Consider the following 26389-nt stretch of genomic DNA (forward strand, 5'->3'; position numbering starts at 1 on the left):
AGTCTTCAATGTCTTAATGTCCACAACACCTTAGGGGCAAAAATTCAAAGATTCACAAACACTGAGTGAAGTGATAACTCACCTGTCCCGACAGAAAGCCAGATGGTGCTAAATGCTTCAGCCTCTCAATATCTACCCTATGCACCCATGTCAGAATTCTAGTATTGCAAAGAACAAGTCTGCTGCTGCTCCAAAGATTGCTTGCCAGGAATCACCACACTCAGTGCATCTCCTTTTAAATGAGCTCAAGCTAGTTTGAACCCTCTCCAGATATACAATTAAACTCCCCTGACAGGATATTGCTCCCAGACCTGTTGAGATGCAACCTGCCCAACTTGTTCATGTTCCACCTGCTCCAGAAAGTTCCTGGAATCAAAAGCCCTCCCTCTTGCACCATTTCTCAGGCCACACATTCACTGTATCCCTTGTTAGCTCACAGTACCAGGACTAATCTTGAGATTAAAAACTCAGGTTGCTTAACCAGGAGAGATAGCCAACATAACAACTTAGATTCACAGCTACCTGTGATCAATAGTAATTCATAACATCTGTACCAGCCTCAGCTAGAGTCAAGAGAGAATGAGCACCCTCTAGATACCAAAACCTCCAATCATTAGGTACAGAGTAGTTCATTTCACATGTTTGCTCAAGTGGAAAATAAAATGTCAAAGTGAAGCTTGGTTCCCTTGCTGTAGGATGCAGGTTTGTATTCCAGAGTACAGCAATTTAAAAAATGAAAGTAAACCCATCAAGAGTTGAACAGGTGCTCTTGGGAAAGAAATCAGACTGGCTCAGATGGAGTCAACAGCCACCACTTCCAACAGTTGCTCACAACTCAGCCAAGTGCAGAATCCAAAGTGATCAGGCAGTCAATCATCGCCTCCTACTCCACCATTGACCTGGCCCAAGCAGAAGAAGACTCATGCAGAAGAGCACCCCCCCCCCCCCCCCAATTTTACAGCTGGTCACAATTTATACACCAGTTGTTCCTCATCATTTGAATTCGAGGGGCATTGCCGAGTCTGAAGGAGCAGGTCATAGGGAGATACAGCAGAAACAGGCTCTGGCTTAGAGTCTGTTTCAACTATCAACTACCCATTTACATTAACCCCATCTAATTCTACTCATATTTTCATCAACTCCCCCACCCCACACACACTACCCCTCACTGAATACCAAAGAAAATTTAGTAGCTAATTAACCAACCAACTCTCACATTTTTTGGATGTGGGAGGAAACCGGAGCATCTGCACAAGGAAATGTGCAAATTCCACACAGCACTGGAGGGCAGGATCAAACCCAGGTCTCTGGTGCTGTGAGGCAGCAGCTCTACTAGGTTAACCACTGACACCCATTAGTTTTATTTCAATTGAGGCTTTAAATTTTTTTAAATACTAAGTAATTTAAGTTAAGAATTTAGATGTTTCTGACTCATGGAAATAAGCTTTTGACAGCAACCAGATGTCAAACACAGTCAGGGTATAGCTTTAGACCAGTCTCTGGGCCCACCTTATCTGTAGAGGGACAGGTCATCTACCTCTTCATATCCAGGCAAATGTAGACCCCACAGGGAACAGGCCAGAGGCAGCACCATCCAGTCCACCATCTGTACACAATGCAACCGTGACAGATATACAGCACCATTAACACATGACTGGCATCCACATGGAGACTAGGAGCTTTAAAGTGAACCAGCCTCATTGGTTAAAAATTTTATTGTCAGATATGGTAAACATCCGAAGTTTAAAAAAGGCTGAGGGCAAGATCAGTTGATATAGGTATTGCACAAAGTAAATACTTAGCTGATAAATGCAGTTTCCATTTCAGGTTTCTTATAATACAATAGTATACTTACAATAATGTTTTCTTTCACAGTTGCAGGCAGGCTTTATCCGGCATTGTTTCATGCACCCAGAAGTCAGGCCCCACTGCTGCTATTAGGCTGTCAGCAACTAGAGGATGCACCCACACAGTTTGATCCAGGTGGCTGTGAACGATCTGCAGAGGGCAAGATCTGCTTATCCCTCAGTTTGGAGCCAATTCTGTTCCCAGCAGTGGAGTGCACAGAATCAAAGACCCAATGTATTCTACACTCGGGTATTAAATGCAATAGGCTTGGTTGCAGATAGTCTTAATTCACCAAGTTGCCATTTTGTGTTTAGGTTACTAACAAGGTGCAGAAACTGATGTCAATGATATTCAGGCAAACAGGAACCTGGCCTGGGCATTTGGGAAGCAAAGGTAACTGCTAAAGAAACATAACACATGGTATTCTCCTGCAATGAGACCCCAAACCTTTCTCCCCCCCCCGCAGCATGCATTAGTGACTCAAGGAGTTGGACATCCCAACTTGTAGCAATGCAGGTTGCAAAGATGAGGGCGAGAGGCTGCAATGCAAAAACAAATGGAATATAAATGGAGCTATTAAAAGGTGGGGAAGAGAGGTGAGTGACTTTCCAATAAATTGAGAATATCCTTTTCCAGCAACAAATGCAAAAAAAAAGGGCTCCACTATACAAACTGGTGCTCATGTGCAAAGATTAATGAAAAGTTGGCCTCTCTTGAATCACAATGTTTCAGCCATAGAGCCTTGGTCAAACCACATCTGGAATGTTGTACCTCAGGAAGGATACGCTGGCCTTTAAAATGCAGATTCACTAAGAGTTTAAATTGTTACATTTACATGAGGTATTAAGAGTATCTAAAATGTTTTAAAATAAAACATTAAAAAAAGGGAGAGAATCCAGATCAGAGGTCAGGGCTAGGATGGTCAAACTTATGATTGGGAAAGTGAAGAATATACAAGAGTGGAAATCTGAGACAAGATCCCAAAAGAATTGGGGGCTGAAAGAGTCACAAGAACAGTAACTAGACTGAAGGCAGAAACTCAGTGGCAGAAGAGTTGGGATGAGGTGGGGAGCAAGCTCCTTGTTCCTGCCCAGGTAGACCAATGATCATGCAACTCTTCCACTGCCTTGTGATGGCAATGTGTTCAACTCTGGCCAAGTTACCCATCAAGAGTGGCCACCCTTGCAGTGTTTCACATGTTAAATACATTTACATTATGGGTAAAGGCTACATAATATCAAGTATTAAAAGCAGCAGCAAAACAGAGGTCATTAGTTACACCCAGTTGATATAACTGAGTACAGCACAACATCCCACCCAATCCCTACTTCCCACTGAACAGTTTTATTACATTTCACCTGCATCACACCTTAACCCCAACATCCACACATCTTATAGCTCTAGTTAACTCTGCCTCAAAGTGGGCATGAACCCAAGCATTATGGCAGTTAGCTTAATGCTAGATCTTCTAAAAGTATCAGTGCTATAATCAATGGCCAATCATCCAACTTAAAAACTGTTGGATTCACACTCAATACAAATATTTCACAACTTCAAAGCCAAAATGCTAAAAACCATTAGCCCTCTCCTCCTCCCACCAAACCCAACTCTTGACTACCCAACTGTTCCTTGGAGATTGCCAACAGTTTCAAGGGATATTGCTCACCATTTCCGCTTTACCGGCAAGCTTATCATCATTGTTCTTACCACCTTACAGGAGACAAACCTGCCTTCGACCAGTGCAAGCTTCCCCTTCCTTAGTTACAGATTCATCCAATGTCCACTACTGATCATTTCCCACCTATTTGGCCTAACACTGACCCCCTCTCCCACCACCATGCAGCCACCACTGCCCCCCACCTTCCCCAATGTTTAGATTTCAGTCCCAAAGTGACGCACCATCTTGGTCTCCTTGCTTCTTCACAGTATTTGACATGATTTCAGTCCCTTCCAGAAGTCACCCCAACACCACCATCCCCAACTCCCACCCCACAACATTCAGTGATAAAATGCAATTCTCAGGGGAGGAAAAGTGGCAAGACGAATATGGTTACTGCAACTTAAAGCATGCCAGATGGCCAAATTCTTCACTTTCCACATCAACTGCACTAACTTCAAAACTGCTGTCAGGAAAGCAAAATAACTGCAGATTCTGGAAATACAAAAAAATGCTTAAAACACACATCTGACAGCATCTGTAAAAAGAAATGGGGTCTCACAATGGGTCTTCAACCTGAAATTTTAACAGTTTCTCTTTCCAGATGCTGCCTGACCTGTTGAGTGTTTCCAGCATTTTATTTCTATTGCTGAGACTGCTTGCTCATCTGATAAAAAGCAGAAACTTGCTTCAAAAGAGCACCTGACTAAATCGACCTTGTTCATTTCCGCAGCATCTGCAGCCATGGTCCCAACCATTACCCATGGCCAGTAAACTCAGGTTGAAGAGTTGTGCAGTCCTCCAAAACATGTCTCCAAATCAGTCAATCAAAAATCACTTTGGCTGTGAGACTTCAACCCCTTGCCTGTACACATCTAGTACCACTCCCAGAGTCCATCTACTCACTCATTTGGAACACAGAAAACTAGAAGTTTCAGAACACATTTCCCCCCATTGCAATCTAGTCAACAAATCAAATTAAGAACAATTCAAATAAATCCCCAGGTTCTGTTTCAACTTGCCTCATGTTCTGAGGCCTGCTCTGGTCACCATTACAAGTCTCTCTGCCACCTTCCTTATACCCCCCCACCATCCTCTGCCCTTCTGAGTGACTGCATTCTTCCACTGGAGAACTTTCAGTAGACTCCACTGCCTTGCACAATCCTTCAGAATTGAGGAGTGTACCTCAAAACTTCTATTCAGCAACAACTTCCTCCCATAACTTATCAGGCAGCAGCTTCAAGGTACCTTGTGATGAAAGAGAAGCTCTACATCTCAAGGAGCAAGTGGAACTAGTCAACCAGAAAGACAAGTGAACTGCCAAAGCATTAAGATGGACACAGCATTTCCTCAGCAATTCTGAACATTTGCTATTAATTTCTTCCCTTCTGGTCCACCTAGTTACTAATGTAGGGGCTGTAGTTCCTTTGCCTGGAGTATTTATTGAGTGGTTCTACCCCATTTGGCAATTGAGAAATAGCATAACCAACATTAAAATATTCAGATGCATTTTCACAAACAAATTAGAGGGGAAACTTAATGCAAAGTATTCAGTACAATAAGTTAGACAATTTCCATTAAATATTTTTATATAAAATGAAGCTTGATAATGTCCAGACCCAGTCAGGGAAAAGATTTAAAACAAAAAAGGAGATAACACTGAAGTTGAGCAGACAAATCCCCCATCGACTTTTTAGACCCGAGAAAGAGTTGAGAGACATCATTCAGGCACTTTTTAACCACAGGGTATCATTAGAATCGAGTGTCCTTACAAGCAGATCAAGAGCATTCTACAATTGATCCTCTAACTATTGTGATTGGCCATGGAGACGGTAGGGTGCAGAGGCTGAGGGAAGGGAGACATATACATAGGAGGTGGCACCATGGCTGCACCATATCCTTGGGCTACAGTAGGATCAGGCATCAGAGCACTAGGGGACAGGCGAATCGGGCTTCCTTCGTGGATCTGTACATCGTTCTCTTCCATACAAGGGAGGGTCATCCTCTTTCCCTTTTGTCTTCTGTTACAAAACCAAACTCTGATCACCTACCAAAGAAAAGATAAAAGTTTAGTTCTAGCCAGTCTCCAATCATTGCCAACTTGCAAATTCAACCCATCCCTCATTTAGGAGAGGCCCAAATACATTACACATGGACTTTAACATTCTCTTCCCCATCCCAATGTATTTCCACCCTGCTGGAATGTACAAGTTGCATCCCAAAGGAATTCCAGAATTATTGGCCTGGAATTTGTTACAAGGTGCAGTAGCATTGCGACAGTACAAACCTTCATTAATCATCTGGCAGGTTTTGCTTGCCTTGACCGCAGTTCAGTAACTTTCAAAACTCAAAAGGGATAAGTTCTCATTTCTCAGAAGGTTGACATTAAAAACCATCCAATTCACAAAATGGCAAATTGCATTACTTTTTTCTCCCAGATGTTGGGACAATGATTTCCTGACCACTTGTACTGCCAAAGCATTCAGGTTGAGGAAATAAGCAAATCATTCCACTGGGGGCAAGAGGTGGGTAGAAACTAATATAGGATCAGAAAGTCTTTGCCAAAAGGAGCATGAGCAAAGAATAAATCTTCCATGTGGACTTGGCATAATGCTACACAAGTGAAATAGCACAAAATAATTCAGAGAGCAGATACTGATAATATTTGGGAAATTATGCCCTTGTTAAAAGTGAATGGAAGTTACAGAAGAACAAGTACATAGGGAGAAAGATTACTAGTGAACTACAAGATTTCCTTAGTTTTAAGTACAGGTTTTCTTCAGATGTTGCACTAGAAATTAAAATGCAGAATTACATGTAGTTTTGAAGCAAAGTCAGATTAACAAGTCAACATACCAAGTAATGGAGGAACAGCAAAGCAAACGAGACGGTCAGGGTTTTCATTCTGATACAAATACAATGGTCCTCTGTGCTCAAGCAATAAAGTGGTGTGCTGAATGACACCAGGAAAGAGACCAATTATGTATAAACCAGCATACCCCCACCCCTAGTCATTAGTACAAATCATTCAAAAGGACACCATTTCCAACTCCTTAAACTTTCCCCATAGGCTAGACTAATATTCTCACCTGCAGCCAATAAACATACAAATAAATACAAAAGTGAGATCAAATCAGGACAATAGCCCTCAAACCTGGTCTGCCATCTGTCAAAATCATGGTCAATCTGACTAACCCCATTCCTGCCAACCCCCAGTAACCTTCCACCACCTTGCTCATTGAGCACATTTGCCTTAAAAATATTCAGACATATTCAAAGGGAGAATTCATGCTTGAATACCACAACACTGAAGGTCCATTACAACGCCACCCTGTGACTGGTAAATTATCCTCCACACGTTTCCTTGGTGGAAGTAGAGTTCCAAGGGTAACCCTCAAAAGAAAAAGTGTCCTTAAAGCTTCCCATCACTCACCTACCAAATGCAATTGTGACATTAGTAGCAGAAATATTCATTAAAAAAATTGTGTATTTACATGGCACATCACAATTTCAGGATATTTCATAGAATGTTATTACCATGAGAAGACAGAGAACCACAGCAGGCACACAAGTACAGCAACATGACAATAACCAGGTGGGTTTTGATAAAATATCTGCCTGAAAACAAAGGAAACTCAACCCACTCCTATCGGCTCTGATAAGATATTCAGCATTGGACAAGCACAGATGAGAATTCTTCCATCCAAACGGGGGAAAAAAAGTCTTCAGATCCTACCACAAACTGGTTCCCAGCCCTCTCCAACACCAGAGACTCAAATAACCTTTCACGGTCTTGACACCTTATCTGGCAAGAGGGACTCCTGTGTCATCAACACTGCTCAATTTAATCTCCACAACACTGCCCCAATTCCTCCTCTCCCTCAGCTAATGTGTTGAAAGCCCTTGATTCAACTACTTTATCACTGCAGCACCCTCAGTAAACTTGAAATCCAAAAAAAATGACCGTCTAAATCTGTGACCTCAGTTCCATCCATCAGCCTTCTGTTTGATGGAATTGGAAATTACCACCCTTGCTTGCAAATCCCTCCATGAATTTATCCTTTGTTTACAACCTGTGACCCAAGATATTCCCGATATTCACATCTCCACCATTAGTGGAACTTCTTTCAACCAAGGCTCTAAGTTCTACAGTTCCTTCTCTAAACCTCTCCCTTGAAATGCACTGGTTCTGATACCTTGCAGCATGGTATCAAATTCTTTTCAAAGTTCTCTTGCAAAGGCAGTTGAAACATTGGAGGGTTGATATGAACTATGTTAACAACCCAACAGTCAAACAACAAAAGCAAAACCAGGCACCTCTTTGTCTAATCGGAGGTCTTCTGCGATCTGGGAGATTTCGTCACTAGTGGGCTTGGGGCATTTCATGAAATAGGTCTCCAGGTTTTTCTTCACCCCGTTCTCAATGCTGGTCCTCCGCTTACGTTTCCTGGACTGATCCAAAACCTGCTCCACGTTACAAATCTTTCAGGTCGGGGGGTGGGGGTGAGGGAAGGAGGATTCAAAACCAAGAGCATGAAGAATTCATGAATCAAAGTACAAAAATTTTTTCCTGAATCCTCTGGCAGGAATTCATTCACCGTCTAAAGTTACTTGAACACATCCCAGTCTCTTGGGATAATACTAGAGTAAACGGGCACAACTATTAGTAATGACCAAGCTGAAGTAAAATTCCTATTCCAGTGCTGAATATAATAGTAAGTGTATAAAATCATGAGGGGCATAGGATGAATGCAGTCTTTCACCACCCACCCCCCAACCAAAAGGTTGGGAAAAATCGAGAATGAGGGCATAGGTTTAAGGCAGGTGCATTAACAATACTTAAAAGGCATTTGGACAGGTACATGGATAGGAAAAGTTGAGGGATGAGCCAAATGCAGGCAAATGGAGCTAGTATAGATTAGTATCTTGGTCAGCATGGACCAGTTGGGCCAAAAGGCCTGTTTTCATGCTGTAGGACCGTGCCTCAATGTAGTTGCCATGATCGCTGGAGTCTGTTCCAAGATACTTAACAGAGAGATGTACAAACCATCTGCTTTAGAGCAAGGATTAAATACGTCACTCGGTTACTGAGACGCACAGATCAGCAGAGTTTGGGGCGCCACACTGTTATGTTATCAAGTGTTCCAATTTGTACCCAGGAAGTAGCTGAAGTGCTGGAAGAGAGATGCTCTCATCCAGGCCGCTGCCTCACAGCTTCAGTGACCCGGGTTGAATCCGACTCCTGGTGCAGCCTGCATGAAGTTTGCACATTCTCCCAATGACCAAGTGGATTTTGCCATGGGTGCTCAGGTCTCCCCTTCCCCACACTCCACTCCCCACCCCCCCAAACATCCCAAAGGCATGCAGATTGTTAGGTTAATTGGTGACTGTAAATTGCCCCTGGTGTGATAGAATCTGGGGAAAAATTAAATGATTAGTGTCAATGGGTGCTTGATGGTCAGCATGGACTAGATGGGCCAAAAGGCCTGATTCTGTGTATATGATGCATCAGGTTCTCAGAAGATTTGGACTTAATTAACTAGACTTAATTAAATAGAGAGTGGACCGCAATCCCACCAACCCTACCCTGATCCCCAGTTAAATACCCTGTCAGAACTACCAAAACTCGAGTCACCTGCCCAGGTTCATCAGGAACAGCAAAGAGCTGTACAGTTGCCCATCCAGTGACACCATGGGCTTTGCAGTCAGCAAAGTGCACCTACCTCATGCAGGCTGCCGTTGTTCTCTGCATCATTCAGCCAGCGCTGGAGTATCGGCTTCAGTTTGCACATGTTTTTGAAGCTCAGCTGCAATGCTTCAAACCTGCATATGGTGGTCTGACTGAACATCTTGCCTAAAACAAAGAGGGGGAGAATTTCAATGGAAATTAGGAGATCTAAACAATACCCCTCCCCCATATCCCAGCCACTGAAGTCCACATTCCACTTACCTCTGAATGTTCAGATGCACCATGACCCTTTCACTGAGGCTTGTGAAAGTACATACCAACCTGCAGACTCTGGCTGATGCATCAAACCTCCAGTGCTCCAGAAGTCTGGAACTTTCCTCAATTAAGCTGCTAATTTTGGTTACTGCAGGAAAAATTCTTGACCATGCTCCTTGCAAAGACTACATCATTAATGTATTGCCAAAAGCAAACAGCATAGAGCAAACCCCTGTAGAAACCCACTGCACACAACCATCTCAGTGAAATTCCTTGACTATTTCCCCCGTTTTCTCCCACAGAACTTTTAATCCAACCTACCACTTCCCTTGGATCCTGTGAATTTATTTCCAAGATAAATTCTCTTGGCTGTCAAATGCCTTGCTACAGTTCAGACTATACAAAAACATGCTACACATTAACATTTGTTGATAGCTCAAAATAAAACAATAAATCATTGTCAACTGCCCTCAATTAAACAGCATCACTTTGAAATCCAGTTGATGTTGTTCTTCAAAATTTTCATTATTCAGTAACTACCAAGTTGGCCTGTAGTCTCTCAGCTTGTTCAAACAATGGGAGCACATTGACAGTCTAGGTCCACTGGTACCACATCTATAACTACAAGAGATTAGAAAAGCAAAAGGGGAGAAAATACAAGGGTTAACCTTTTTGTGAAAAACCACCTGGGGAGGGGGCAACAAATCTGGACCAGGTAGTTTATCCACATGTTAAGGTGTTAATATTCCTCCCTTGAATACATCATTTCTGACACCTTGCCTTCTTCCTTGATATCCATTGTCTCACTGAAGATGGAAGCAATGATACAGACAGAGGTGAAACTTAATTACAACTAATATAAACCCTCAGCCTCCATATGGTTTCGGTCTCTAATAGGCTCCAATCGTACACGTTTGTGGAGAAAATTTTAGGCTGTCTTCAGCTAGCAAATTTTTAGTATGTACCTTTTGCAGCCCTAATATTTTAACACTATTTCAGCCTTTCAGTCTTGTGTTGGTGTTGAGCTCTTGGTATTTATCACATTTGCTTTAAAGATTATCCTACCCATTTCCCCCCCCTCAATATTCAGATTCCTCAGGCTCTAGATTTTGCAGATCTTTGAAAATATTCTTGATCCAAATCCTCAGTCTTCTTTGACCATCTCCCCCCCGCTCAGACACCCCTTTGCCTTCACACACCCACTTCCAGTTCACTTAAAAGTCCAAACTGTCCAGCCCAGAAATGGGCCCTTTGGTCCAACTTGTCCATGCTGACCACAATGCCCATCTGCACTAATTATTGCAGGAAAAATTCTTGACCATGGTCCTTGCAAAGACTACATCAGTAATGTTTTGCAAAAAAAACAAACAGCATAGAGCAAACCCCTGTAGAAACCCACTGCACACTAATCTGCAACCCTCTACTCCTTTCCTATCCAAGTACTGCAAGAATGCCTTTTAAATGTTAATTTTTTCTCCCCACCTCTAGCAGTTCGTTCCATATAACCACTACCCTCTGTGCAAAAAAACTTGCCTTTCAGATTTCCTTTGAATTTCTCCCTTCTCACCATGCCACAAGATCTCTTTATTAGTCACATGTACATCGAAACACAGTGAAATGCATCTTTTGCATAGGGTGTTCTGGGGGCAGCCCACAAGTGTCGCCACACTTCTGGCGCCAACATACATGCCCACAACTTCCTAACCCCTACATCTTTGGCATGTGGGAGGAAACCCACGCAGAGACAGGGAGAATGTACAAACTCCTTACAGACAACAGCTGGAATTGAACCCAGGTCGCTGGCGCTGTAAAGCGTTACGCTAACCGCTACACTACAGTGTCTGCTAGTTTTAGACTCCCTCTGCCCTAGAGGCAAGGCCAACCATCCACCTTAACTATGCCCCTCAGTTTTATAAACTTCTACAAGGTCACTCAGCCTCCTATATTCCAACAAGAATAAACCCAGGCTGTCCAATCTCACCTTACAAGCCCTCCATTCCAAGCAACATCCTAGTGAATCTCATTCTAATGCTGCCACATCCTTCAAGTGTGGTGAACAGAACCGTGCTCAGTCTTCCAGGTGCAGCCAGACATCCCAACACTTCTACTCAATGCCTCGGGCCCATGAAAGCAAGCATGCCGAAAGCCACTTTCAGGGAGCTAGGAATTTGCACCCCATGGTCCCTCTGCACATCAACACTCAAGGTATCTGCCCATGTCCTGTTAGTATTTGACATCTCAGAATGCATTACCTCACTTATCTAGATTAAATTCCATCTGCCATGACTCCACCCAACGTTCCAGCTGATCTATGCCCCTCTGCTTTCTATGACTGTGCCATGTCTGTATTGTCAGCAACTTAATCAGCCCACCTACATCCTAATCCACCTGGAGAGGGGTGGGGGTACTTTTGAGATTGGAACATGGGAGAACGAGGGGTGATCTTACAGAGGTATATAAAAATCATGAGGGGCATAGATAGGGTGAATGCACTCTTTTTTTTCTCCCCCACGGTTGAGGAATCAAGAACCAGAGAGCATAGGTTGAAGGTGAGATTTAGTAGGAACCTGAGGGGCAACCTTTTTAGACAGAGAGTGGTATGTGTATGGACCGAGCTGCCAGAGGAAGTGGTTGAGGCAGGTACATTAATATTTAAAAAGGTACTCGGACAGGTACATGGATAGGAAAGGTTTAAGGGCTTATGGGCCAAATGGTACCAGCTTAGATGGCAATCTTGGTCAGCATGGACCAGTTGGGCCGAAGGGGCTGTTTCCACACTGTACAACTCTGACTCAGTCATATATGTGATAAAGAACAATGGTCCAGCACCCATCCCAGCAGTAAAAACTTCCAGTCAAAAATCCATTGACAACTCCCTCTGCCTCCCATCAGGCCAATTTTGGATCCAATTTGCTAACACACCTTGGAGCTCATGTGTTCCAACCTCTCAGACCAGCCTCTCATGCTGGACCTTATAAAATGCCTTGGTAAAGGCCACATAAACCAAATCTCAGCCTGGGAAAGATTGGTCTTACCCTGGTCTTTATCCTTTTCACCAACAATACTAATCGAACCAAACAACAACTTCCAAAATGCACTCCTCTTGCTACCTCTTCCACACCCTGTTCATTCTCTAAAGCATGTCCCACACCACTCTTCCTCTATTTGGGCCTGCTAGGCGTGGTAGTGCCGCAGTTAGCATAACGCTGTTACAGAGCCAGCAACCTGGGTTCAATTCCGGCCGCTGTCTGTAAGGAGTTTGTATGTTCTCCCAGTGACTGCGTGGGTTTCCTCCGGGTGCCTCCCACATTCCAAAGACGTACGGGTTAGGAAGTTGTGGGCATGCTATGTTGGTGCCATAAGTGTGGCGACACTTGCAGGCTGCCCCCAGAACACCCTATGCAAAAGATGCATTTCACTGTTTTGATGTACATGTGACTAATAAAGATATCTTATTGCATCAAAAACTCCGCACTTGCTATACTCATTCTCTTTCACCAGCTCAATTTACACAAGACATTTTGAAATACCCCACCAAAATGATCTTGTTATTTTGGTTCTTAAACTTCTGGATATTTACCGTCGTCTCATTTTTAATGAGATGGGCCATTTTAGCCCATCAAATCTGTGCCAGCTCTTAAAGCAGATCCATCAGCCCCATTCCCCCACTTATTCCTCAAAACCCATTCTCTCGCGTGTTCAACTCCCCTGCCACCTACCTACATCCTGACTGCAAGCAATTAACCTATCAACCTTCAATGTCTTTGAGATGTGGGAAGAAACTAGAGGGTATCTTAAGGGTCTCAACCCAAAACGTCAACCGTCCATTTCTCTCCATAAATGCTGCTGACCCACTGAGATCCTCCAGCATTTTGTTGCTCCAGATTCCCAGCATCTGCAGACTCATGTCTCCAATGTGGCACCTTGTGTAAACCCACATCAAGGGAGAACATGCAAACTCCAGAGGTCAGGATTGAACCTGGGTTATTGGAGTAATGGGTCAGCAGCACTACCTGCTGACCATTGTACAGCCCTAATCTCAATTGATCTTTCGTTCACTCCATTATTCCTCAGTTCAACTCTGCCTCATTTGTCTACCTTTCCAGCATATCTCCACCCTACACAACTCCAGTCATTTCTTTAATGATTGTCCCCTTGCCCGAAAACCCTTCAAAACATTAAGCTTCCATTCCTGCCCATTTTAAACTACTGTTTAATGATAACCATGAGGTTATACGCCCACATTATCCATGCTCAGTGCAGTGCCTTCATTTACAGGACTCCTTGGATTGAAGTAACAAGTGACCCTCCCTCCTGCAAGTAAATCTGTTGCTGATTTTCCCCACTTCCAAACTCATGGGCACAGTAATCCAGAGGTAATTGATATCTTGTTTTTTTTTAAATAATAACTTCATCCCATTTTATTAATCTTCCCACTTTTATTCTACTTATGTCACTGGTATGATGCCTCTGGCCATTTACCCTCCCCTTTCACATTTACTACAGCCAAGGAAAGAACCTCAAAGGAACAGGAAGAAAATTGCTAGGATAAAAAGCCTTAATATTAACAGAAGTTCTTCAAGAGGAGAATTTAGAACACCAGCACCCATCCAGCAATTCCTCAATGTCTTAGCCAACCTTCCACCTTTCTTGCTCTATCCCCATATGCCTCAACATCCAGAAGTCTGTTAACTAACTCGTGGCCGGGTTCCACAGACCTCAGGGAAGTATAAAATTCCAAAGATTTCCCACTCTGGATGAAGAGATTCCTTCTCAGTCTTAAACAGTCTATCCTTGATGCTGAGATCGTGACCCCTAGCTGTAGACTCAGCCCAGGGAAACATCTTCCCTGTTGAGCCAGTTATGAATTATATAAAATGAGATTACTTCAGTTGTCTTCTAGGATATAGAGGCCTAGTCTACGTAATGAATGTGCAGGTTAAGGGAACAGGGTATTTGTCAACATGATCTCATTCCAGTCAGGCACTGTAGTGTAGCAGTTAGCATAAAACTTTACAGCACCAGCGACCCAGACTCAATTCCGGCCGCTGTCTGTAAGGAGTTTGTCCGTTCTCCCCATGGCTATGTGGGTTTCCTCCAGGTGCTCTGGTTTCCTCCCACATTCCAAAGACACAGATTAGGAAGTTGTGGGCATGCTATGTTGGCACCAGAAGCATGGCAACACTTGTGGGCTGCCCCCAGAACAATCTACACAGAAGTGTATTTCACTGTGTGTTTTGTTGTACATGTGACTAATAAAGATCTTATCATTCAAGTGCCATGAAAAAAAAGCTACTGAAATCTGAAACTGAATCCTGCCATAAATCTTGCAACAGGGTAAAATGCAACACCAGCATGCTTCCACTCCCCCTCCATGCAGAGAACCTGCCAAAGATGTGCTACCGGTGTACTAAAACATCTTGATAAGCAGGAAACATTTAGCCAAGTGGCAGGTCCTGTACTGCTGCCTCCGAACCCCCACTCTGACTCCATACCTGCTCTCCCACTAGTCCTGACCAGTTATTGCCAGGAAGAATCAAAGGGAAAGGACCCATTTAACAGCCACTGGGCTAGAAGAATAAAACAATCTCTGATGCAAAATAAAGAAATTAAAACAAACTACAACACCTACAACTTATTAAATCAATGTTTTTTCATTTTACTACTGCATACACTTCTTTCAACTTCTCCCCAACTTGTAGACAAGAGGATCTAAAAGAATTGGTGTAAGTGGCTGTGTAGTTACGCCCTTCTATTGGTGCTGGTATTGCAGGATCTCCACTGTTTGGAGCAGGTAATTACAACCACCATAGACTGAAGACTGAATCGTGTGCATTGATCCATTTACCTCCACTTAAAACCTGGGACAAAGTTTACTCTAGCAACCAATAGACTTGAGGATACACAGGAGGAGAAAAACAGGAAAAGTTGGTTATAGACAAGAAAACATTTCAGAAAGGGGTTAAGCAGATTAAATCAGGCTTTACAATAGGAACTCTCTCTGCTTTGAATCCAAGGAAAAATACACCAACTAAATTGTTTGCCATGGGGACAAAAAACAGGATCAAGGGCAATACAGCAAGTGTGGAGAGTTGGCATCAGCTCAAGTGTAAAAGAGTTATCAATGGAGCAACAGAAGTACAAATATCAGTGAGGGAGGATGCAGGGCAGATAAACTTTGGTAACAATGGAGCAGGTCCCCATCATCACCAATCAATTAGATGTTAGCATGGCTGCACACCTAACTGCTTTGTGTGACGAATTGTAAATAACTTTCCTCAACTTCCCTGCATACCTTTCCCTCAACCACATCTGCAAGGAGCTTTACAGCCAATTAAATACTTCTGAAACATTGTGAATAATGTGACAGCCAAATTTGTGAACAGTTTGGAATTCTCTGCCCCCCTACCCACCCACCCCCGAGGTTGGGGGAGGCTACACCATTAGATGTGGAGATAGAATATATTTGAAAGATGGTGTAATTGAAGGTTGTGGAGAACTGGCACAGAAGGGTAATGGCCAGCATGGATTAGCCATGATCACACCGAATGGCAGGGCAGACTATAGCCCGATGGCAGTCTTGTGTGAGGTCCTAAATAGCAGATTAATCATTCATCACCTAATAATATCCAGAACATCAGGAGCACGGGACTTAAAGCAGCAGAGCATTTTGTTTGCCCCACCGTACATTCAAACAAGGGAAGAGATGGGTTTAGCTTTAAACATCTCACCTAAACATGACATCACACAGCAGCACCCAGAAACAGCTCAGATACTGCACTTGTGCTTCTGAGATAGGAATGTAGACCTTGGGTCCACACAACTGCACCATAAGGTTTTACTTTCTTTGGAAAGGCAAGAAGCTAGTGTTCTCTGGATTTCCAAACCCAAGAGTTGGATTTACTTCTCAATCCTAAAGGACTTATGTATTCATTTAACTTGGCGGGGGCGGGGGGGGGGGGGGTGGAGGAAACAGGGAAAGAAACAGTAAAGGAGGTAACAAATGGGATCAAGGGACAGTTCAAGCAAAAGAGCACTGGCAGCAATGGCACAGCCAGTAGAGCTGCCACCTTATCCTCCATAATCCTGACCTCTGGAGGTATGTGAAGTTTGTAACTGAGGGTTTATCCCAATGCTCTGGTTTCCTCCCACATACATGCAGATTGGTGGGTTAATTGGCCACTAAAGTGCCACTTGGGTAGCTAAGTGGTTGATCCTGGGTGGGGAAGGAAGAGCAAGTGAAGATTTGATGGGAAAGTGGTGAGAAAGGTGAATGGATGCTCAACGGTGGACTTGGAGGTCAAAGTATCTCGATTCCATGATGTGCGACTCAATGGGACAAATCAATTCACTGCTGTGATGACTGCCAGCATTTTAGTTTAAGCTGGAAGTTCGATACAAGAGTAAATGAGAAGAATGCTGGGAATATAACAGGTTTACTGGAGTGGAACATGGGAGCCCAGTCAGAGGGATATGACAAAGAGGACAGGCAGTGAAAATAATAGAACAGAACAGGTACAGACAAACCAAATTCATGTCTGTTTTAGGAGCAGAAGTACAATCAAATGATGAAAACTTTACCAATTGATTGAAATATTCTACAGAAACAACTCTGGGTGACAGAAGCATGCTGACCCTTTTATTTCCTCACACAGAGGACATTTCACACACATTTTGAAGTAACCAAGGTAGATGAGGGCAGGGCAGTAGACGTGGTCTACATGGACTTCAGTAAAGCCTTTGATAAGGTTCAGCATGGTAAGCTGCTATGGAAAGTTAGATCGCATGGGATCCAGGGAGAGCTGGCTAATTGGATAGAGAATTGGCTTGATGTTGGGAAGCAGAGAGCGACGGTGGAAGGTCATTTTTTGTTCCAGAGGCCCGTAACTAGTTGTGTTCCCCAGGTCTCAGTGCTGGGCCCATTGCTATATCAATGCATCCATATCAATGATTTGCACGAGAATGTACAAGACAGTAAGTTTGCAGATGGCACTAAAATAGATGGTGTCATTAATTTGGATAAGTGCAGGGTGTTGCATTTTGGGAAGACAAATAAGGGGGTAGGACTGTCACAGTGTAGGGCACTGGAGAGTGTTATAGAACAGAGGGACCTAGGAGTACAAGGTTCCCTGAAAGTGACGTCGCAGGTAGACAGGATGAAGGTGGCTTTTGGCACGCTGGCCTTCAGTCAGGGTATAGAATATAGAAGTCGTACAAGATGTTGGCAATGTCACATTTGGAATATTGTGTTCAGTTTAAGCTGGAAGTAGTGAAGAGGAGATTTAAGAAGACATTGCTGGGACTCAGTTACAGAGAGATTCAGACTCTTTCCTCCTCCTCCACACCCCAAATGGAGCATAAGAGAATGAGAGGTGATCTTATAGAGGTGAATAACATCACAAGGGGCATAGATTGGGTGAATGTACTGTTGTTTTCCCCCAGGGTTGGGGGAATTAAAAACTAGAGGGCATAGGTTTAAAGTGAAAGGGAAGAGATTTAATAGGAACCTGAGGGGCAACTGTTTCCACCCAAAGGAAGGTCAGTATATAGAACAAGCTGCCGGAGGAAGTGGTTGAGGCAGGTACAGTAATAACTTTCAAAAAGGTACTTTGACAAATACATGGATAAGAAAGGTCAAGAGGGATATAGGCCAAACACAGGCAAATGGGATTAACTCAGTTGGGAATCTTGGTTCGCATGGACCAACCAGGTGGGCCAAAGGGCCTGCTTCTGTGCTGTGTGACTGACACATTTGAACCAGGATTACACCAATTCCAAATGAAGATAAACATTTTAAACAGCAGACTGCACCCAAAAAAAGAAAGACAGCTAATCTTAGCTGCAGTCCCACTGAACCACAAGGCCATCATTAGGAGGGAAACAAGACATCCAGAGTCAGCCACATTTAACTTAAAAGTACCTCAGCAGCTTTCAGAAGCAATTTTTATCCTGTTACTTTGGCCAAAATTCTCATCTCTACAGAATTTGGAAGTGTGGGCAAAATGGCAGCCACTTGCCCGTAGGTGGGCTTGTGATAACCATGTAATGAAATGCACTGGTGGCCATCTTGCCCCTTGTGCCTGCTCAAGTCACAAAGCTTTCTATTAAACCATCTATAGCACGGCCAAAGGCAGTTAAATTACTCCCTCCCATGTCAGTGTCAAAATCCTTTCATAAGTGTTTTTGCATTTTGGACATTCCAACACAATCTGCTGTATCAAAATTCTTAATGTCCATAAACTTATGACTGCCCTCTGGTTACCATTTTAAAAAGTCAGGAGCGAGCATCACCAAAATGAAGAGTTATTGCCCATTCACTCCATGTTGGTGAGCCAGTCCTTCTGGTGAAGGTGCTCCCAATGTTGGGGAGTGTGTTCCAGGATTTAGTCCTAGCAATACATTTCCAAGTCAGGACAATGTGCAAGTGGATCAGAACCTGCAGGTAGTGGTGTTCAAGGTCTGCTGTCCTTAGTCTTAGTGTGGAAGGCATGGGGTCAAGTGGTGCTGTCAGAGTAACCTACACAAATAACTACAGTACATTTTGTAGACAGCACATATGACATCGACTGTGCACTGTTAGTGGAGGGAATGAACTTTAGAATGGTGGACGAGGTGCTGCTTTGTCCCAGATGGTGTCAAGTTCAACAGTTGATGGGTCTGCCCTCATCCAGGCAAGCACAGAATATTCAGTCACACCCCTGACTTGTGCCCTGTAGATGGTGTCAGGACATGAGTCACACACTGCAGGCTGCCCAGCCTCTGATCTGCTCTAGTAGCAGAGGCGATTGTGCACAATTGGCCATTGTTTTACCAAGGCTCCTTGACACCAAATCTGTGCTGCCTTGATGTCACGCAGTCACTGTGCAATTCACACTTTGGTCCACGTTTGGACCATGGCTGTGATGAGATCTGGAGAAGAGTGGACCTGGCAAAATGCAAATTGGGCTTTGCTGAATAAATTAGCAAGTGCTGCTTTATAGCATTGTCAGTGACATCTTCCATCATATTACAGATGATTGAGAGCAAACCAAATGGAAATCAGAATGGACGTGTCCTGCTTTTTGTCCTTGTACAGCTTGACTAGAGCAGCAGCCATTTCTGGGACACAGGACTTTAGCCATTCTGGAACACTGTCTGATCCCAGAGCCTTGGCTTTATGTCATGGTCTCAGCTGTTTCTTGAGATCACATCAAATGAATCAAGTTGGCTGAAGAGATGATGGGGATCCCAAGACAGATCAGGTATTCAACACCTGCCTGAACACAGGTACAAATGTGTCAGCCTCCTCTTAATCACTCACACACTGCTCCTGCCCTTGAGGCTGGGGATGCTTTTGGAGCCTCCTCCCATTAACTGTTTCGTTGTCCATGGACATCTATTGTTGGACTGAAAGGCTTTGATCTGATCGGGTGATTGCGAGATCACTGTCTATTGCATGTTGTTTAGCACAAGGTCTTGTACTGCAGCTTCACCAGGCAGACACCACATTCTTAGTGGTGCCTGGTACTGCTCCCAACATGTCCTTCTGCACTCCCCATTGAAGTAGGTTTGATCTGCTGCCTTGACAGTAAAGGCAAAGTGAGAGAAATGCCAGGCCATGAGGTTACTGACTGTTGGTGCACAGTTCTGCTGATGGTCCAGTGCCTCAAATGCCTAGTTTTGAGCTTTCAGATCTGGGAAAGAGCATCTCATTTAACATGTCTGTAGCACCACAATAGTGGAGGTGTCCTCAGTGTGACAACAGGATTTCTCTAAAGGACTCTGCAACATTGACTTGTCATGGACAGATGCATCTACTGTAGGAAGAGGTCAGGCAGGTATTCTGCATGTTGGTTCACTCACTACCTGCAGGTTAAGTCTGGTATCAATGTTCTTCAGACTCAGTAGTTGCTACAAAGTGGACAGTGAAGTCCTGGAGCACATCAGGCACTCTTGCTACTGTGTTTCTTTCTTCCATGTGCTGTTGGAGGACCACTGATTCATCAGTTAAGGGAGGGAGGACTGTCACAATCAGATGTGCCCACATCTCCCCTGCTGGTATGCAAGTTCATGGTCTGGATTCAATGTGGAGGATTCAAAGGATTACCACCCCTGCCATTTATACCAGTGTGCCACCATCTCCATAATAGGACATACCCAGGGATTTTGATGGAGGAGTCTGGTAAACAGGGATACTTACATAATCATACCTTATAAACAGTGTCAGGTTGTTGCTGGAATAGGCTGTGGGGCAGTTCTAATTTAGAACCTAGTCCCCAGATATGTGAAGGGACTTTGCACAGTCAGGCTAGGAGCAACATTCCCCTCGTCTGAATTCAGTACCTGAGTCAGTGCCGGATGGTCTGCCTGGTTTTGTTCTGTTTGAACAATGGTTGTGATGGAAGAGAGGATTTTTAGGCCATTTCAAAAGGCAGTAGAAAGTAAACTACATCAATGGATGTGAAGTCATCAATAAGCCAGACCAAATAAGGATGGCAGATCCTCCCACAAAGGGCATTGGTGAATCAGAAAGGTTTTTAAAGCTACAATCCAGTGCTTTTTGTAGTCAATCTTACCAAGACTACTCAGCTTTATGAATTTCAGATTATTAACAACTTCACTACTGTCATGGTGGGATTTTTGATAGGATAGTTAGCCTGGGCATATGGAATATAGTCTGGTAACTGCTACACTACCAGACCCAGTCCATACACCTTGCAACTTCAATCAGCCTCTGACCATCTCCATGAACAACTGATTCTCTAGTAATCACTACACTGCCAAATATAACAAAGGATCATTCAAGCTCCCCTTCACACAAAGGTGAACAGAAGGATGCCTCAGTACAAGGTAACAGAATTTGATTTCCAATTGGTACTGAATCAAAATAGGAAGAGAGAGGAAAAGCCACCAAAGTTGCTCACTCTCTAGTGACCCCCAAGCAGATATCTAGAGAGGGTCAGTGCAGGATGCTCAAAGGCAAAATGCAACTCATTCCCACTAATAACAGGCACTTGGACAAAATCTTAGGCTGATCGGTCTTGTATTCTGCTGGTTGCATCCCACTCTACAGTATCCTGCTAACCCCAGTTCTTGTTATGCTACCATTGGTTCCTAGTCTCCCAATGTCTCCATTTTAAATCCCTTCACAAGCCTTCCCTACCTTTGTAATTGCCCCCAAGTCTACATTTTGCACTCAATTTTCCTTTCTTGCTGTACATCATTTTCAATGAAATTCCCATGTAATTGATGGCTATGAACTAGTTGGCTGGGCCCAATACAAAGGTAGACAACCCCACAAAAAGGTAGTGAAACCATCACCCCAATCCAAAAAAATCAGTGGCTTCAGAAAGGACAGGAGACCAAATTGCATCCTGCATTTGCCACAATGGATCACAATGCACACCATCTTAGAGGTGGAGAAGCATTGCATTTTTACCAGAAAAACAATTTATTGAGCAACTTCAATACTTGAGTATTAATACAACTGCAGTCACTATAAAGCAAGAGTAAGTTTTAATTTTAACTTGTACCCCTAATTGAAAAATCCAGATGCCCTACTTACTAGCCGTTCTTCCACAAAAACAATTTGTTAAACAAAATGCTTTGCATTTATGAAGCTGTGAAGGGTTGTGTTGTCTGGGATCCCCAGGTCAAGTGAAAGGCAGTAATATATTGCCGCCAATAGCAATACAAGTCAGTATTTGATAGCCAGTGTTAAAGCGAGTGAGAGTTTGTATTCATACACCTTTTGAGAGAACAATCCAAGGCACTGCCAGAGATGCGATCAACCACAATGAACATCCATGAAATGAGGGTGCAGGGATTTAAGGATAACCTCAGAGGAATGGTGTGTGTGGGTACATGTGCCAATAGTCATTAAAATGAAGGGTACCGAGTGAACGGGAACTTTGAATGATTTATAGGAGGATGGCGAAGAGGGCACTGGAATGGCAATCCCAAAGAAAACAGAAACAGAATTATTGTTAAAGCAAATGGACTGAGAAAGTGGAGGTGGCAATCTGACGGAAATGAAGTCAGCAAATTTAGTGATACAAGGGGTTAGAGTCATGAGGAATTGCCGAGTGTTGCGTCCAGCCAACTTGTTCACAACTAACAATTACACGGGAATTACATTGACAACAATATACAGAAAGAAAGGGGAATTTACTGTAAGATATTATTGCAAAGATGGGGAAAAGCTTGAAGGGATTCAAGTTGGAGACACTGGGAGACTAAGAATCAATGGTAGTGTAATGAGAACTGGGGCAAGCAGGACACTGTATGAAGCAGGATACAAACAGCAGAATACAAGGCAGACAAGTCCAAAAGCCTTGATGTTTGCAACACCACAGTGATATCCAAGTTCAAAGAGTTTAATTAAACTAATCTTCCTTCCCCAATCAACATAGCTCCAGAACGAGATGAGAATTGCAGCACCAACTTAATCTTAAGTGCACCAATATTTCCTCAAGAATAGCAATCCACATGATCCCAGTGCCAATCAATCACTATCCCAAATTTAAACTGGAGATCGAATATGGAGTACATTTCAAAGATCAGCTCAGGAAGATGGCTTGACAACTTGTTGCATGCAAACTTTATTAGTGAAGTACAGTGCACTTAATAGGATCATAGTATTAAATGGCTTAAACATCAATTAAACAATTCTTTCCTGAAAGGGAAAAATTTGATGATTGCCTATTCACCTACCATATAGATTCCCCAAAGCCAATCCAACATCAGCCTGAGTAAAGCCAAGGGTAATCCTCTTGTGTTTCAGTTCTTTGGCAAACTGTTCCATTTTCTCTTTGGTGGGATATTCCTTAAAGCACATGGAGAGAACAGGTGGTGAAAATCAAAACACTACAGATGCTGGAAATCTGAAGCAAATCAGAAAATGCTGAAAATACCCAGGTTAGGCAGCACGCAGGAGAAACAATTCATGTTTCAATCGGTTTCCCTCTCCACAGATGCTGCCAAATATTTACAGCATTTATTGGAGAATAGAGCAGAATTTTTTTTTAAAAAATCAGAACTTTGAAAGTTAGACTGTGCAGAGAAGGAAGCAAAAAAAAAACTTCATTATCTGAAATGAAATATTGCTTTAGGGTCAAACTGCTGTAGAACATTTAAAAACATTTAAAATTTAGTTTAAAAAATTAATTAGTTTAAAACTTTAACAATAGGACCCACAGAAAGCAAGATATCTTACACCATCAACACTGATTACTGCCCATTAAAGCAGAAATACCAGACACCATGAAGTACACAATCAAATGGTGCAAATTAAGTGCAGAAACCATTAACTCTCATAAATCAAGACCAAGTTTTAAAACAAAGCAACATAAAAAATAGATACAGGGTAGTCCATGCCACCATTTTGTCATGGTTAATTCTGCTCAACACCATTTTCTGGCCCCTTCCCTCCAATATCCAGGAATCCAATATCTCAGTTCAGAATGCAATCCATGACAGAGCCTCCCCATTTCTCTGGGGCAGAGGATTCCAAAGATTCACCACTCTTCCAGTTGGGAGAGATTTCTCCTCATTTCAGCTCTGCAACACAACCAAAAAGACAACAGACCAAAGAAACAGCACGCACAAAATGCTGGAGGACCCGCCAATAGACGCTGCCTAACCTGCTGAGTTCGTCCAGCATTTTGTGTGTTGCTCCAGATTCCAACATCTGCAGAATCTCGAGAGACCAAGAAGCATAGATCCTGATAGAGCCCCTCACCGTTTAACACATTCCTCAAAACCCCTGCAGAAAATGAAGTCTACTGTCTGTAGACCTCTCCTACTGTAAAGATGAACTCTTGATCTCTCAATCTACGTCGTCGTGGCCCTTGCACTTTATTTGTCTGCCTGCACTGTAACTGTTGTACTACACAGAATAATTTGTCTGGGTGGCATGCAAAAAGTTTTTCATTGCATCGTGGCACATGTGACAATAATAAGATATTTACTGTTACCCAAGAGGGGGAAAGGAAAGAGCCTTCCAAAGCAAAGAGAGTTTGGTTAGAAAGGGAAAGGTTTATTGCAGGCTACCTCCTCGCTGTCGCTGGACTGCCCTTCCTCGCTGGTGGTGCCGGTGGAGCCTGTGTTGGACGGTGCGGGCTGGCCGGAGTCTCCCTGCGGCGTGGGGCTGGGGTATATCTGCGGGGTCGAAGGGAAGCTGCCGAAACCGGGGTAGGACTGTCCGGAGCCACCGGCCGGGGACGAGTTGGAGGCGGCGACAGGCTGCCAGAAGCCGGCGCCACCCCACCGGTGGCCGTAGGAAGGAGCCGGGGAGTTGTACCTCGCCTCCTGCGGGAAACCGCCGCTCTCCTTCTCCGTCTTGATCTCCGACCGGTTGAGGAGGGCCGAGGTGCCGGCCAGCGGTGGAGGGGGCTGGCTCTGCGGCCAGTGGCCGGCTCCGGGCGCCTCGGTCGGAGGCAGCGGGTACCAGTAGCCGGAGTGCGACACTGCCGCTGGCTCCCCCGCCACCGCCTCGCAGTGCCCGTATTCGCTCTTCCGAGGTGGGAAAGGAAACAGATACTGGGCCGAGAGGCCGTTGTAACCAGGCTTGTAGAACTGCCCTCCCACCTCCTGCAGAACCCCACTGGGGAAAGGCAACAGCCCGGGTCTGTCCGGGGACTGAGCCGGCCCGTTCACGTTGGGACCGTGCCCAGGACTAATTGGACGGCCAGACATCCTTCCAACACACAATCGCTCACAGCACTCCCGCAAGACCCATCATTAAAGTGGTCAACTCAGCAACACAACCTTCAGTTCATTGACCTGATTCAGCAACCTGATTGGGTCGGTGTGTTAAGTGAAGCCCTTCTTATTGGTGCTGGGGTGGGGTAGGGTGCGTCGGGGGTGGGAGAGCGGAGACCGAGGTGTAAATGAACTTGATGACTTGAGCCTGCGATTGTGATTGACGGTCTGCCCAACAATGCTCGGGGGCTCCTGGCTCCCGTATGCAAGGAGATTCAATAAATGAGCCAAATTTGAACGACGCCAATGACTTCCCCCCTACCAAGTGCATAAATGCAAGGGCTTGAAAAAGGAGCAAATGGTTTGACCCCATTAACAATATTGGTGTAAATGTAACGTGGGCAACTCGTTATAAACACGCCCAAAGCATTGGGTGAGCTGCAAACAGAGGGGGAAGATACGTTGTTGTAACTAACGCATAGCCAAGTGTTCCTGAATCACTTTTTCCCAGCGACCTGTAGGATCATTTTGGAATAATTTTTTTTCTCTAACGACCTGCAAGATCTTTTTGGAATTAATTGGGAATCACATTTTCCAGCAACCTGTAGGATCATTTTGGAATTAATTGGGAATCATTTTTTTCCCAACGACCTGCAAGATCTTTTTGGAATTAATTGGGAATCACATTTTCCAGCGACGTGTAAGACCTTTAGGGAATTATTTGGGAATCACTTTTTTTCCAGCGACCTGCAAGATCTTTGGGGAATTCATTTATTTCCTTTCCTTCAGACAACTATAGTATTGGTGTAGTCTGATCTGAAAACCTCAAGTGTTAAAGCTGTATCAGGGTGTCCCTCCTTGTACCCTGCACGAGGATCGAAGATCTTTCTTTGGAAATAGTAAATAGATGATGGTATTGTGGTGATTTATTTATTGACTGCATGTCAGCAGGAACAGTGGGACAGAAACCTACAGCGTCTCAAGGACAATGAATGAAAGGCGCCGCTTGGCCATTGTGTGTGGTTCCATCTCTGAGGTGGCGTTAATCCGCTGTACTGTAGCCGAGGAAAGAATGGGAACTCCCGGTGTTTCACTTCCGAAGAGAGACTGGCCCCCATTGCAGAACCTCAGATCAGTCTCCACAATACAACTCCAAACAAAAAAAACTTCAAAACTGGCTTGTGAGGTGGACGCACAAAGCGCCTGAAGGATCTTCGCCATATCGACCATCCCACAAATAATGTTTTGGATTTTTTCTC

The 26389-nt window shown here is 43.9% G+C and overlaps 1 protein-coding gene across 1 annotated transcript; it reads right to left on the reverse strand.

Moving 5' to 3' along the window:
* Window positions 1-1698: 1698 nt before the first annotated feature.
* LOC127582007 (POU domain, class 5, transcription factor 3-like) lies at window positions 1699-25230 on the reverse strand. Its single transcript, XM_052036917.1, has 5 exons — window positions 24480-25230; window positions 23142-23253; window positions 9229-9359; window positions 7823-7987; window positions 1699-5552 (listed from the first exon to the last, which is right to left on the reverse strand). The coding sequence occupies exons 1-5, from the start codon at window positions 25122-25124 to the stop codon at window positions 5310-5312; spliced, it is 1296 nt and encodes a 431-aa protein (XP_051892877.1). The 5' UTR covers window positions 25125-25230; the 3' UTR covers window positions 1699-5309.
* Window positions 25231-26389: the final 1159 nt, after the last annotated feature.

This window comes from Pristis pectinata, chromosome 23, assembly GCF_009764475.1.
Source record: "Pristis pectinata isolate sPriPec2 chromosome 23, sPriPec2.1.pri, whole genome shotgun sequence".
NCBI lineage: Eukaryota > Metazoa > Chordata > Chondrichthyes > Rhinopristiformes > Pristidae > Pristis > Pristis pectinata.

Coding starts and splice junctions, on each gene's coding strand:
- LOC127582007 (XM_052036917.1), bottom strand. CDS start 25,124: ATGTCTGGCCGTCCAATTAGTCCTGGGCACGGTCCCAACGTGAACGGG. Junction 23,254..24,479: donor AGTCCAGCGACAGCGAGGAG/GTAGCCTGCAAT, acceptor ATGTGCTTTAAG/GAATATCCCACCAAAGAGAA. Junction 9,360..23,141: donor GGCTTTGGGGAATCTATATG/GTAGGTGAATAG, acceptor TCTTTGTTTTAG/GCAAGATGTTCAGTCAGACC.